Raw genomic sequence first — 14,499 nt, 5'->3', positions numbered from 1 at the left:
ATATACTGTAGATGCATACAAGGGTACAGGCCACGGTAATGTCTAGGCCCGCCATGACTCTTGCACAACTCTCCTGACAGTCTCAGTCAAGCGGGCCCAAAGTGGCTGACAGTAATACGGGTTATGGTCTTGTACGAGCCCAACATGGCTCGGCCGGTGTTTAATGGCCCAGTCAGGTCTGTCCTGTCCCCGGTCACTCTTATGGGGCACGTGTGTTGTACTCATGGACACGGAGCATTCTGTGCCTTGCTTTCTGGCAGCTACCGGGCTTACACTGCACGTCACCTTCTCTCTGGCCCCCACTGTTGGCGGCGGGCGACTACAGGCACTGGCTTGCACGCTGCTGGTGCTCCCGGCTCAAACACTCCTCTCTGTGTCTGCTGCAACACCCCACTCAGCTCTGCTCTGTGTGTTTATGGCTCTACGGCTCTGCACAGCTCTGCTGTGAATTGCTGCTGAGCACACTGCTTCCCTCACCGCGGAAGTCCCTGTCCTTCTGGTCGACTGCAGCACAGCCTGTCGCAGCGCTGGGTCTCCGTGTCAGGATGGGGAGCAGAGCGCACTGCTCACCCCACTGTGCGAAGCTCTGACCTGGTGCCAAATTCTCTTCTTTCGCGTGCTTTTCTTTCTTATACTACTGTGGCTGCGAGCTCTTTCTAGGTTCTCCCCGCCCCTTCCTGTCAGCAGTAAGCTCCGTCTCTCTCCTCCTTCCCTCCTGCAGCAGGGGAAGGTCCTCCTCACTCAGTCGGGGACAGAGGATGTATTCTTCCTTGTTCCGGACACGGCACGCAGGTACCTGTGGGTCCGTTCTACCTCCTTACACAACAGAGAAAAACTGCCTGCTTCTTAGTTAGATATAAAATGGGGATGGGTAGACACTAACCATTCAGGTGCAAAATGCCAGGACTTTTCCACTGTGGAGCATAAAGTTCAAGTGTTGTTTGATCCAGGGAAAGAAAATTAGGCCAGGCTAGGCAAGGAAATAGCAACTCAAGAGCAGCAGGATTTTCCCCATCAGCGGAGTCTGTAACCTGAAACCTAAGTGTGAGGAGGAGTGCCACACCAGAAATGGCGAGGAGATAGGCACCTGACTATGAGCAACTGGGTCACAGAAACTGCGAAGGGTATCCCGCAAAATTGTGCAAAGTGTCAGACAAGCTACTATAGGACACTGTTGGAAAAGAGAGGTCACCATGAGAGTGGTTATGACTAGTCCTTTGAGTACTGCAGAGATAGAGATGCATAGACTTTTGCAGAGTGAAGGAGTTGCTGCTGAGGAGAGTGACAGCGAATTGCCATACAAGGCAATTACCTACCTCTGTTCAAGTAATCTTGTTGCCTCTTGTGAGACTGTGAAATCATCAAGCGCGTTGCCTTCTTCTAAGGCTGTTGAAATATTATTTCCTGTGTCCGCTTGAATCCTTTGCCCATCTCAGAGTGGGGAACCATAAACGGCCACAACATGCTTTTCAAATTGGAGGGCCAAACTATCCTTCAACTCTTTGATAAGGAGATTTAGGCTTCTTAACCCCTTCATGACCCAGCCTATTTTGACCTTAATGACTTGGCCATTTTTGGCAATTCTGACCAGTGTCCCTTTATGAGGTAATAACTCAGGAATGCTTCAACGGATCCTAGCGATTCTGAGATTATTTTTTCATGACATCTTGAGCTTCATGTTGGTGGTAAATTTAGGTCGATAATGTTTGCATTTATTTGTGAGAAAAACGGAAATTTGGCGAAAATTTTCACATTTTGAATTTTTATTCCGTTAAACCAGAGAGTTATGTGACACAAAATAGTTAATAAATAACATTTCCCACATGTCTACTTTACATCAGCACAATTTTGGAAACAAATTTTTTTTTAGTTTTAAGGGTTAAAAGTTGACCAGTGATTTCTCATTTTTACAACAAAATTTACAAAACCATTTTTTTAGGGACCACCTCACATTTATAGTCACTTTGAGGGGTCTATATGGCAGAAAATACCCAAAAGTGGCACCATTCTAAAAACTGCACCCCTCAAGCTACTCAAAACTACATTCAAGAATATTATTAACCCTTCAGGTGCTTCACAGCAACTAAAGCAATGTGGAAGGAAAAAATGGACATTTTAATTTTTCCAACAAAATATTCTTTTAGCATCAATTTTTTCATTTTCACATGGGTAACAGGATAAAATGGATCCTAAAATTTGTTGGGCAATTTCTCCTGAGTACACCGATACCTCATATGTGGTTCTAAACCACTGTTTGGACGCACGGCAGGGCGTGGAAGGGAAGGAGCACCATTTAACTTTTTGAATGGAAAATATGCTGGAATATTTAGCGGTTGCCATGTCGAGTTTAGAGAGTCCCTGTGTTCCCAAACATTGGAGCTCCCCCCCCACAAGTGACCCCATTTTGGAACTTTGAACCCCCAGGTGCTTCACAAATTGATCCGTGAAAAAAAAAGGACTTTTTTTTCACAAAAATTTTCTTTTAGCCTCAGTTTTTTTATTTTCACATGAGCAACAGGATAAAATGGATCCTAAAATTTGTTGGGCAATTTCTCCTGAGTACACCGATACCTCATATGTGGTCATAAACCACTGTTTGGGCTCACGGCAGGGCCCAGAAGGGAAGGAGCACCATTTGACTTTTTGAATGGAAAATTAGCTCCAATCGTGAGTGGACACCATGTCGTGTTTGGAGAGCCCCTGTGTACCTAAACATTGGAGCTCCCCCACAAGTGACCCCATTTTGGAAACTAGACCCCACAAGGAAATTATCTAGATGTGAGGTGAGCACTTTGAACCCCCAAGTGCTTCACAGAAGTTTTGTAACGCAGAGCAGTGAAAATAAAAAATCATTTTTTTTCCTCAAAAATGATTTTTTAGCTCGCTATTTTTTATTTTCATGAGGCTAACAGGAGAAATTGGACCACAAAAGTTGTTGTGCAATTTGTCCTCAGTACGCTGGTACCCCATATGTGGGGGGGAACCACTGTTTGGGCACATGGGAAAGCTCAGAAGGGAAGGAGCGCGATTTTGGAATGCAGACTGATGGAATGTTCTGCGGGCATCATGTTGCGTTTGCAGAGCCCCTGATGTGCCTAAACAGTAGAAACCTCCCACAAGTGACACCATTTTTGAAACTAGACCCCCCAAGGAGCTTATCTAGATGTGTAGTGAGCACTTTGAACCCCCAAGTGCTTCACAGAAGTTTATAAACGCAGAGCCATGAAAATAAAAAATCATTTTTTTCCTCAAAAATGATTTTTTAGCCCGCTATTTTTTTATTTTCACAAGGGTAACAGGATAAATTGGACCCCTAAAGTTGTTGTTAATATTGTCCTGAGTACGCTGGTACCCCATATGTGGGGAGGAACCACTGTTTGGGCTCACGGCAGGGCTCAGAAGGGAAGGAGCGTCATTTGACTTTTTGAATGGAAAATTAGCTCCAATCGTTAGCGGACACCATGTCGTGTTTGGAGAGGCCCTGTCTGCCTACACTTTGGAGCTCCCCCACAAATGACCGCATTTTGGAAACTAGAACCCCTAAGGAACTTATCTAGATGCATAGTGAGCACTTTGAACCCCAAGGTGCTTTACAGAAGTGTATAACGCAGAGCCGTGAAAATAAAAATAATTTTTTTTCCTCCAAAAATGATTTTTTAGCCCGCTATTTTTTATTTTCACAATGGTAAAAGGAGAAATTGGACCCCAAAAGTTGTTGTCCAGTTTGTCCTGAGTACGCTGGTACCCCATATGTGGGGGGGACCAGTGTTTGGGCACACGTCGGGGCCTGGAAGGAAAGTAGTGACGTTTTGAAATAACGACTTGATGGAATGGTCTGCGGGTGTCATGTTACGTTTGCAGAGCCTCTGATGTGCCTAAACAGTGGAAACCCCCCCACAAGTGACCCCATTTTGGAAACTAGACCACCCAAGGACATTATCTAGATATGTGGTGAGCACTTTGAACCCCCAAGTGCTTCACAGAAGTTTATAATGCAGAACCGTGAAAATAAAAGAAATCATTTTTTTCACCAAAATCATTTTTTAGCCCCCAATTTTTTTATTTTCCCAAGGGTAACAGGAGAAATTAGACCCCCAAAGTTGTTGTGCAATTTTTCCTGTGTACGCTGATACCCCATATGTGGGGGTAAACCACACATTGGGGCTCGGAATGGAGGGAGTGCTGTTTGACATTTTGAACGCAAAATTGGCTGGACTAAATCGTGGCGCCATGTCGCGTTCGGAGACCCCGTGATGTGCCTAAACAGCCGAAACCCCTCAATTCTAACTCCAACTCTAACCCCAACACACCCCTAACCCTAACCCAACCCTAATCATAACCCTAACCACAACCCTAACCCAAGCACACCCCTAAACCTAATCCCAACTCTAACCCTAACTACAAGCCTAACCCTAATCCCAACCCCAACCCACCCCTAACCCTAATCTTAACCCTAATTCCAGCCCTAACCCTAATTCCAACCCTAACCCTAATTCCAACCCTAACCCTAATTTTAACCCTAACCCTAATTCCAACCCTAACCCTAATTCCAACCATAAACATATTTCTAACCCTAACCCTATCTTTAACCCTAACCCTATCTCTAACCCTAATTCCAACTCTAACCCTAATGCTAACCCTAAATGGAAAAAAATATATATATTTTTTATTTTATTATTTGTGCCTGGCTATGGGGGTGATAAATGGGGGGGGGTGTATTTACTTTTTTTTTCATTTTGATCACTGTGAGAGTTTATCACAGTGATCAAAATGAAAAATGAATGGGCAGCCGACAAATTCATGGGCGCCGCCATCTTGGACAATGGCAGGCGCACTGCACATGCGCCCGCCATTTTGCAAGATGGCGGCGCCCATGATCCAGGGGAGCCAAAGCAGGACATTGGAGCTACCGGGGGGGGATTCGGAAGGTGGGGGGGAGCGATAGGAAGGGGAGGGGGAGCAGATGATGATGGCAGAGACCGATCGCTGCCCTCCATCGATGGCGGGGGCCGATCGGTGGGGGGGTCGGGTGTCGGTGTCCAGCCACGTCCGATGCTGTTGCAGCATTGGCCATGGCTGGATTGTAATATTTCACCAAATTTAATTGGTGAAATATTACAAATTGCTCTGATTGGCTGTTTCACTTTTAACAGCCAATCAGAGCGATCGTAGGCACGTGGGGCTTAAGCCACGCCCCCTAGGATTAACCATAGAGTGTCCTCTGTGTGCGGGTCGGGTGACCTTTCAGTGACCCCGATCACCCGACCCGCAGGAACGCTATTTATAGCATGACGCCTACGGGGGCGTCATGGGTCGTTTGGGCACGACTTTTCATGATGCCTACGTAGGCGTCATGGGTCGTGAAGGGGTTAACACAAACTGAATTGACCACCTTAAATCCCAATAGTTGTACCCTCCTGGTCATGTATTAGTAATGAAATAAGATTCCTATGTAATGCAGATTATGGAGACTGCCTCACTTGTTATACAGGACGATGTCTGGCCTCCAGATCAGCTCTGAGGGGATCCTGATTGATGTAACATTCTCATATTCCAGGGGGTCCCAGCGGAGCTTGTAGTCATGCCATTCCTGCAGGAGGGAGCACAGAAAACACATTGGTAAATCACCGGCTCTCATTAGATGCTATTAGAGTAATTGCCAGGTAACATTTCAATGGAAGCCAGCCAGGAAGGAGAGGATGTGACTAAGGCCAGGATTACACTTGTGCGAGTTTCTGGCACTACACTCGCGAGTCTCTCGCCTCAATACCCGGCACCACCGCCGGCACTCAGGACCGGAGTGTGCGGCTGCATATCTTTCTATGCAGTTGAACGCTCCTGTCCGAACCGCCGGCGGCAGTGCCGGGTATTGAGGCGAAAGACTCCTGCGAGTTTCTCGCATTGCACTCGCAAGTGTGACCCCGGCCTAAGTCCGAGTTAACCTGGTCCTTGTGACTGATATATCCTATGTCATGTAATTATGTGCAAGTCATCCATATGAACGGTTTCTATCTATGTGTGACAATCCAAAGAGATAAAAAATAAACAATGCAGAGTCCCTATGGGAACAAGCTATGGAGGTGATAATGTAATAATTCACCTTTGACTTATCTGGAATTTTTCTAATAAATGTATTATCTTTCTAGATGGTTTAATTTTCATTGTTAGAAATAAATATGTTTTAATAGAAAATGTCAACAAATTGCTGTTGATGGATCTTATAATACATTATTTTAAATTTTTAGCTAATATTTCAAAATCTCGGACCATTACAAATACTAGTGTGTGATACTCATTAATGGGGATCTATGAGCAGGAATTAACACCCCAAACTATTTATACAGTTGTGGCAAAAAGTATTGATACCCCTGCAATTTTGTCAGATAATACTCAGTTTCTTCCTGAAAATGATTGCAAACACAAATTCTTTGGTATTATTATCTTCATTTAATTTGTCTTAAATGAAAAAACACAAAAAGAATTGTCCTAAAGCCAAATTGGATATAATTCCACACCAAACATAAAAAAGAGGGTGGACAAAAGTATTGGCACTGTTTGAAAAATCATGTGATGCTTCTCTAATTTGTGTAATTAACAGCACCTGTAACTTACCTGTGGCACCTAACAGGTGTTGGCAATAACTAAATCACACTTGCAGCCAGTTGACATGGATTAAAGTTGACTCAACCTCTGTCCTGTGTCCTTGTGTGTACCACATTGAGCATGGAGAAAAGAAAGAAGACCAAAGAACTGTCTGAGGACTTGAGAAACCAAATTGTGAGGAAGCATGAGCAATCTCAAGGCTACAAGTCCATCTCCAAAGTCCTGAATGTTCCTGTGTCTACCGTGCGCAGTGTCATTAACAAGTTTAAAGCCCATGGCACTGTAGCTAACCTCCCTAGATGTGGACGGAAAAGAAAAATTGACAAGAGATTTCAACGCAAGATTGTGCGGATGGTGGATAAAGAACCTCGACTAACATCCAAACAAGTTCAAGCTGCCCTGCAGGCCGAGGGTACAACAGTGTCAACCCGTACTATCCGTCGGCGTCTGAATGAAAAGGGACTGTATGGTAGGAGACCCAGGAAGACCCCACTTCTTACCCCAAGACATAAAAAAAGCCAGGCTGGAGTTTGCCAAAACTTACCTGAAAAAGCCTAAAACATTTTGGAAGAATGTTCTCTGGTCAGATGAGACAAAAGTAGAGCTTTTTGGGCAAAGGCATCAACATAGAGTTTACAGGAGAAAAAAAGAGGCATTCAAAGAAAAGAACACGGTCCCTACAGTCAAACATGGTGGAGGTTCCCTAATGTTTTGGGGTTGCTTTGCTGCCTCTGGCACTGGACTGCTTGACCGTGTGCATGGCATTATGAAGTCTGAAGACTACCAACAAATTTTGCAGCATAATGTAGGGCCCAGTGTGAGAAAGCTGGGTCTCCCTCAGAGGTCATGGGTCTTCCAGCAGGACAATGACCCAAAACACACTTCAAAAGCACTAGAAAATGGTTTGAGAGAAAGCACTGGAGACTTCTAAGGTGGCCAGCAATGAGTCCAGACCTGAATCCCATAGAACACCTGTGGAGAGATCTAAAAATGGCAGTTTGGAGAAGGCACCCTTCTAATATCAGGTACCTGGAGCAGTTTGCCAAAGAAGAATGGTCTAAAATTCCAGCAGAGCATTGTAAGAAACTCATTGATGGTTACCGGAAGCGGTTGGTCGCAGTTATTTGGCTAAAGGTTGTGCAACCAAGTACTAGGCTGAGGGTGCCATTACTTTTTTCTGGCCCATTTTTGGAGTTTTGTGTGAAATGATCAATGTTTTGCTTTTTTGCTTCATTCTCTTTTGTGTTTTTTCATTTAAGACAAATTAAATGAAGATAAGAAGATAATAATTCCAAAGAATTTGTGTTTGCAATCATTTTCAGGAAGAAACTGAGTATTGTCTGACAAAATTGCAGGGGTGTCAATACTTTTGGCCACAACTGTATGCACATGAAGCTCTATCAAAGTCAAGTCCAGCAATATCTTTACATGGCCAGTCTGTTCCTCTGTTACTTAGAAATCTGCATTTGATTTAATATGCAAATGGATGTGGTAAATCTGAAGTCCTTTAAATTAGGAAGATTTATTGATTGAATTTTTTTAAAATACCTAAATGAGTAAGAAATAAATCTGGGTTAGTGAAGAAGAAAAAAAGCAGAACTGTCAACAGCAGTTTGCTCTAGGGTGATGGAGGATCTGTGGTACATGCTTGTAAAATAATTCACCCTTAGCAGAGACTTTTGGACTGGAGGGGATAAAGATAATAGAGAGTTATTAACTGTAATAGTATTTAAGACCCCTGACCAGTTATTATATGGAGTGGTGTAACTGCCTTAGAGAGGTCACGTATGATAGACAGAGATGTTGTTTATGGCAAGCGATAAAGTTTCATTGTCCTCCTCCTCTCTGAAGAGGCTATATGCATATTTAATTTCCCAGAGCAGCATTGCATGGCCAATAGGTCTCTTTATGACGATTTGGCACTCTCCACAAAGAGAAACCTTTCACCTTAAGCCCCTTTTCAGAGGTCTCTCACACAGATCTCGTGCTTTACACTGATGAGAGGCAAACACCCAGAAACACATCTGCAAATCGAGTGTCTGATTGGCTGCTTATTCTAAGTTATTTGGCTAGGATATTTAAAAGGCCGATATTGATTTTTAGGATTGCTACATCCAGCAGGTGACACTAGAGTTCTAGTCCTCCTCCTTTCTGAAGTGGCTATTTGCATATTTAAATTCACAGGGGAGTCTCCTTTGCCGCCAGCTTGGCATTCTACACAGTAAGAAACATTCCTTCTTAGATTATTTTGGCAGTGTTTCTTTTTAGGTCAATGAGCCCCATATCATGCAAAGGCACCTGAGGAAACTCACCTGTTTGACCCAGACATTGGTGGTCATCATCTGGTTCTTTTCATCCTGCAGAGAACATGAACGGATCAGTGACATAATAATAGGGATCATGACAACGACAAGCTGGACAAAGATCAAACACCAGAGCTGAGGTTGTCTGACCTTATATGTATGATATATAATCTACTACTGGAAAGACAATTTAACACCAAGCTTCTGGCCACTGACCCATCTCTACAGTATGGTGCCACTTATTTGTCTCGGCATTGTTACTCTTGGCCATCAGCTTGTTTTTCCATTTCTGTCTTATTGCACTCTCAAAGGTATGAATTGCACGTGTTCGTTTGTATTCCTGTGTGAGATTTTGTGTTATTTCGAGCTTCTGGTGTATTTTCTTTTCAGGATTGTTGTTGGGCTTCTCTGGATCACCACATCCAGCCTAGGGATCATGGCACTGGAGCTCGACTCACAGTGCGCTAAATTTGCGACTCTTGGCTCCCATCACTGTACATTCTAGCTGATTTTTTCTTGTGGGGGTCAGCTAAGAAACTCATTCTGAGAACCCCATTGTACCATATTTCCTCCTCTAGTGTTTTCTACATCTAAGATATCACATTGTGCCCCCCATTGGGCACAGGAAGCGATATCAGTAAGGGCTCATACAAACGTTCGTGCAACATGGTCCAAGCACAGACCACAATGCGCGGACTAGCCGCGGGACTCCCAACCTGAGTGTGACAGCTTCTTTTAATTCTTTTAGCCTGTCACGCTCAGGTCAGGAGACTCACAGCCAGTCTGTGCAATGGGTCCATACTTAGACAGTGTTGCACAGAAATCTGCATGAGCACTATGGATTTGGGCTCCAATGAAAAATCTACTGGTATAATATGTGGCAGAGAGGCACAGGTGTGATTGCTGCCTCTGTACCCCCCACAACTAGGACCCAAAAGTGAGAATCTGTGTACAGGGTTATGGAATATGTTGGAATAGCAGTAAATGTAATAATTTCTCCTACAAGTAACCTCAGCAGCTATTAACTCCGAAACGGTGGCTACCAGGAGAAAATGAAATTCATTTCTCCTGGAAGCCGCCTGCTTTCGGTCATGCATTCATACCAGATCGGCTACAGTCACCACTCATATCATTGTGAGTGGTGAGTGTAAGCATGCCCAGGCATTTTGATTGACAGTGTGTAGCACATCTGTGTAGAGGAGCTGTTAAATCAAAGTATCAGGGAATGCTTACAGCCACCGCTAACGTTGTACTGAGCAGTGACTGTAGCCGCACAAAAAATTAGGGTAATTGTTGGGGAGTGATTTGTACAATTAAAGGACTTTTCTGTGTGTGTGTCTTTATTAATTTTGACTACGGGGTTAGTAATGGGGGTGTTTGCTGGATGCGTCTCCATTACTAACCCCTAGGTTTGATGTGATCAGACATAAAACAGCTGACATCAACCCCAAAACTATTACCCCACTTGCCAACACACCAAGTGGGAAGAGCCGATTGGTGCATGTAATGGATGTGCCATTTCTTGGGAGGCTGAGGGTTGTTGTTCTTAGTCTGTGAGGTTGCCAATATCCTTGGCCCCTTCCCAGCCTTTTAATATGTATGTTTAGCCCTTGCTGCTTAGTAAAAATAGAGTGGACCCCACATAGTTTTTTTTTTGAGTCCCCCTTTTTACTAACCAGTAAAAGATAAGCAGACAGCTCAAAGCTGTTATTAATAGGCTGGGAACCTTTATTGCAATTGGACCCTTCCCAGAATAATAACAACAGCCCCCAGCTGTCTGCTTTTCCTCAGCTGGTTAGGAAAAATAGGGGGGGCACGCTGTTTTCATTTATTTATTTAATGCACGCTATGCACAGATGGCAGGTGCTGACTCCAACTCTTATCAGCGTCGACTGGTGGCACACCGATCGCAGGGAGACCAGGCGACGATGATGAGAGTTGGATTCAGCACCCGGTGCTTGGGAACAGTACTAATGGAACCGCCTTTCTCACACGTTGGTACGTGTCACGCTGATGACACACAGATGTCATTCGTGTGCATGTGTGCGGGACGTATTGTGGTCCATGCTGCTAGCAAATCATGGTCATGTCTACGTGTTTTGCACATGGACACACTGCTCGTGTGGACACACTGACATGTGCACAGACCCATTCACTTGGGTCTACATGTGTAAGTGTCTCCAGTACATGTTAAAACTGTCACCACATGTACTGGAGACACTGACATGTAAAGGAGGCTTCACTGAAAGATGGCGGCTCCCGGGAGGAATAAAGATTATTTTCTCGAGGTAGCTGCATTATGCTAATAAAAATGCATATGAACCCTTTATCTGCAGATTAGAAGCTTATTCATTCATGACAGGCTCCCCTTAAGACAGACAGTCCATCAGGGGATTTTAGGCTAAAAATTACGGTTCATTAAGAATTTTTTTTACCCATTGGTAAAAATCTGAAGTCTCCATATATCGTCTTTCACATTGAAGGCTACAGAAATAATTAACTGTGAATCTGTCAGTTTTACTGAGATCCTCTGAGCTGATTTAGGATATATTTTCTTTGATGTGGTTTGTGGTCATAAATTCGCTGAGAAAAAAGGAGATAAAAGCAATAAGCATTGAAACAAAGAGCCTGATAAAAGTCAAACTGGGAAAAATTACATAATGAAACCTAATTGAATAAAATATTTTTAACTTAAAACATATGCATTTAAGTAAAAAAATGCTCCCAAAACTTTAAGATGGGGCTAAGAACTTTAATTTATTAGTAAAATTGCAAATTATGGGAAAATCTGAGATATTTAGTTATAACAAGGAAAGCCAACTTATTTTAAGAGGAACTGTGTAATACTTCTTTATACCTGTGGGGGCAATGCAGGGAAACTGAATAGCTAAGATGCCTCACAAATTGGTTACTAGAAGTCCATCGGTTGGACACCTTGTATTCAGCCTATTGAATGACTCTTCTAACACGTACACACGTGGTCAAAATTGTTGGTACCCCTCGTTTAATGACAGAAAAACCCACAATGGTCACATAAATAACTTAAATCTGACAAATGTAAATAAAAATAAAAAATCTTTGAAAATGAACAAATAAAAGTCAGACATTGTTTTTCAACCATGCTTCCACAGAATTTAAAAATAAATAAAATTCATGGAATAGGCCTGGACAGAAGTGATGGTACCCCTGAAAATAATGTGACAAAAGGGACATGTTAAATCAAGGTGTGTCCACTAATTAGCATCACAGGTGCCTACAATCTTGGAATCAGTGAGTGGGCCTGTATATAGTGCTACAGATACTCACTGTGTTGTTTGGTGACATGGTGTGTATCACACTCAATATGGACCAGAGGAAGCGAAGGAAAGAGTTTTCTCAGAGATTAGGCAGAAAATTATAGACAAGTATGTTAAAGGTAAAAGTTATAAGACCATCTCCAAGCAGCTTGATGTTCCTGTGACTACAGTTGCACATATAATTCAGAAATTTAAGCTCTATGGGACTGTAGCCAACCTTTCTGGACGTGGCCGCAAGAGGAAAATTGATGACAAATCAAAGAGACAGATAATACGAATGGTAACAAAAGAGCCCAGAAAAACTTCTAAACAGAATAAAGGTCATCAGTGTCAGATGGCACCATCCGTTGTTGTATGAGCCAAAGTGTACTTCATGGGAGTCGACCAAGGAGGACACCATTGTTGAAAAAAAATAAAAAAGCCAGACTGGAATTTGCCAAACTACATGTTGACAAGCCATAAAACCTCTGGGAGACATGGCTGGCTGACCACACAAAACTAAATAGACAAAACCAAATCAAATGTGAACAATAGCAAAAGAACACTTAGCTTGAGCATGCAGGGACTGAGCTGGAAACTAAGACCTCAGGAGGCAGGAAAAAATCACCAGCAGGGGTAGAGGGAGTCGGCTGTCTTAAATCCAGTCAAAAACTCCAGATGTCCAATCATCCTCCTCATTATCAGGTGGCAGGCCTCTGTTAATTAGAGCAGCTTCATTACCCCCTGTAACCCCCAGAGGGAGCCCGGAAAGAGAACTCGTGACCCCTCTGTCAATATAACCAGCTCCACTACCTTCACTAGTAACCAGAGGTAGGCCAGAAAGTGAATTCACAGCAGTACCCCCCCTTGAGGAGGGGTCACCGAACCCTCATCCACGCCGCCAGGCCGATCACGATGGGCCCCGTGAAAAGCACGAACCAATCTATCGGCCTGAATGTCAGAGACCCAAGAATTAACCTCCTTGCCATAACCCTTCCATTTGACCAAGTACTGGAGTATCTGTCTAGCCAAACGAGAATCCAATATTTTCTCTACCTCATATTCCACATTGCCTTTAACCAATACAGGGTCAGGAGGTGCCGCCATAGGAACTACTGGCTCCACAAACCTCTTCAACAGAGATTTATGAAACACGTTATGGATCTTAAACGTAACTGGAAGAGCCAATCGAAAAGAAACAGGATTAAGAATCTCCAAAATCTTATAAGGTCCAATGAATTTTGGCTTGAACTTTGGAGACGCAACCTTCATAGGAGTATTCTTTGACGACAACCAAACCATATCACCCACTTTAAAGCAGGGACCAATGGTCCTATGCCGGTTGGAAAACCATTGGGCTTTTTCCTGAGAGAGGGACAACTTATCCACCACTTGGTCCCAAATCTGCTGCATTCTCTCTACCACAGTGTCCACACTTGGGCAGGTCGAAGATTCCACTTGCCCTGAAGAAAATCGAGGATGTAACCCAAAGTTACAGAAAAAGGGTGACATCAAAGTGGCAGAACTAGCTCTATTGTTTAGTGCAAATTCGGCCAAGGGTAAAAATGAGACCCAGTCATCCTGATCAGCAGATATAAAACATCTCAAATAGGACTCCAAAGTCTGGTTTGTTCTCTCAGTCTGCCCATTGGTCTGAGGATGAAACGCAGAGGAGAAAGATAACTGAATTCCCAGATTGGAACAAAAAGTTCTCCAAAATCTAGAAACAAACTGGACTCCTCTGTCCGACACAATGTTCTCAGGAATCCCATGCAATCGAACCACCTGTTGTAAAAACAAGGGCACCAACTCTGAAGAAGATGGCAACTTTGGGAGTGGTACAAGATGGATCATCTTAGAAAATCTATCACAAGTCACCCAGATAACAGTCATTCTGAGAGACAGGAAGATCAGAAATAAAATCCATTGAGATATGGGTCCATGGCCTCTTGGACACCGGCAGGGGCATCAACAACCCACTACAATGAGAACAGGATTTAGACCAAGAACAAGTCCCACAGGACTGCACAAAATTCCTGACATCACGAGATAAGGCAGGCCACCAAAAAGACTGACTCACCAAATCTCTGGTACCAACGTGGAGCAATGAATTTCAGCCATCACTCTCTTCCTCCACTGGTCAGGAACATACAATTTTCCCATAGGGCAACGCTCAGGTTTGTCCTCCTGAAATTCCTCCAGGGCACGTCTCAAATCGGGCGAGATGGTGGAAAGAACTACCCCCTCACCTAGAATGGCAGTAGGCTCGGTCACAATAAGAGAATCAGCAAAGAAACTCCTAGAAAGGGCGTCCGTCT

The 14,499-nt window shown here is 43.7% G+C and overlaps 1 protein-coding gene across 1 annotated transcript in view; it reads right to left on the bottom strand.

The window, feature by feature from the left end:
* Window positions 1-14,499, bottom strand: part of CHRNA4 (cholinergic receptor nicotinic alpha 4 subunit) — a 99,943-nt gene that overhangs the window by 63,333 nt on the left and 22,111 nt on the right. The window contains exons 3-4 of the mRNA XM_073580896.1: window positions 8,916-8,960; window positions 5,481-5,590 (exon numbers count right to left, since the gene is read on the bottom strand). Of these exons, the coding sequence (XP_073436997.1) occupies window positions 5,481-5,590; window positions 8,916-8,960 (155 nt within the window). The remainder of the gene's footprint in view (window positions 1-5,480; window positions 5,591-8,915; window positions 8,961-14,499) is intronic.

This window comes from Dendrobates tinctorius, unplaced genomic scaffold (genome assembly GCF_039654945.1).
Source record: "Dendrobates tinctorius isolate UK_male_01 unplaced genomic scaffold, ASM3965494v1 ptg000065l, whole genome shotgun sequence".
Lineage (NCBI taxonomy): Eukaryota > Metazoa > Chordata > Amphibia > Anura > Dendrobatidae > Dendrobates > Dendrobates tinctorius.
This window is presented reverse-complemented; position numbering and strand designations above follow the sequence as displayed.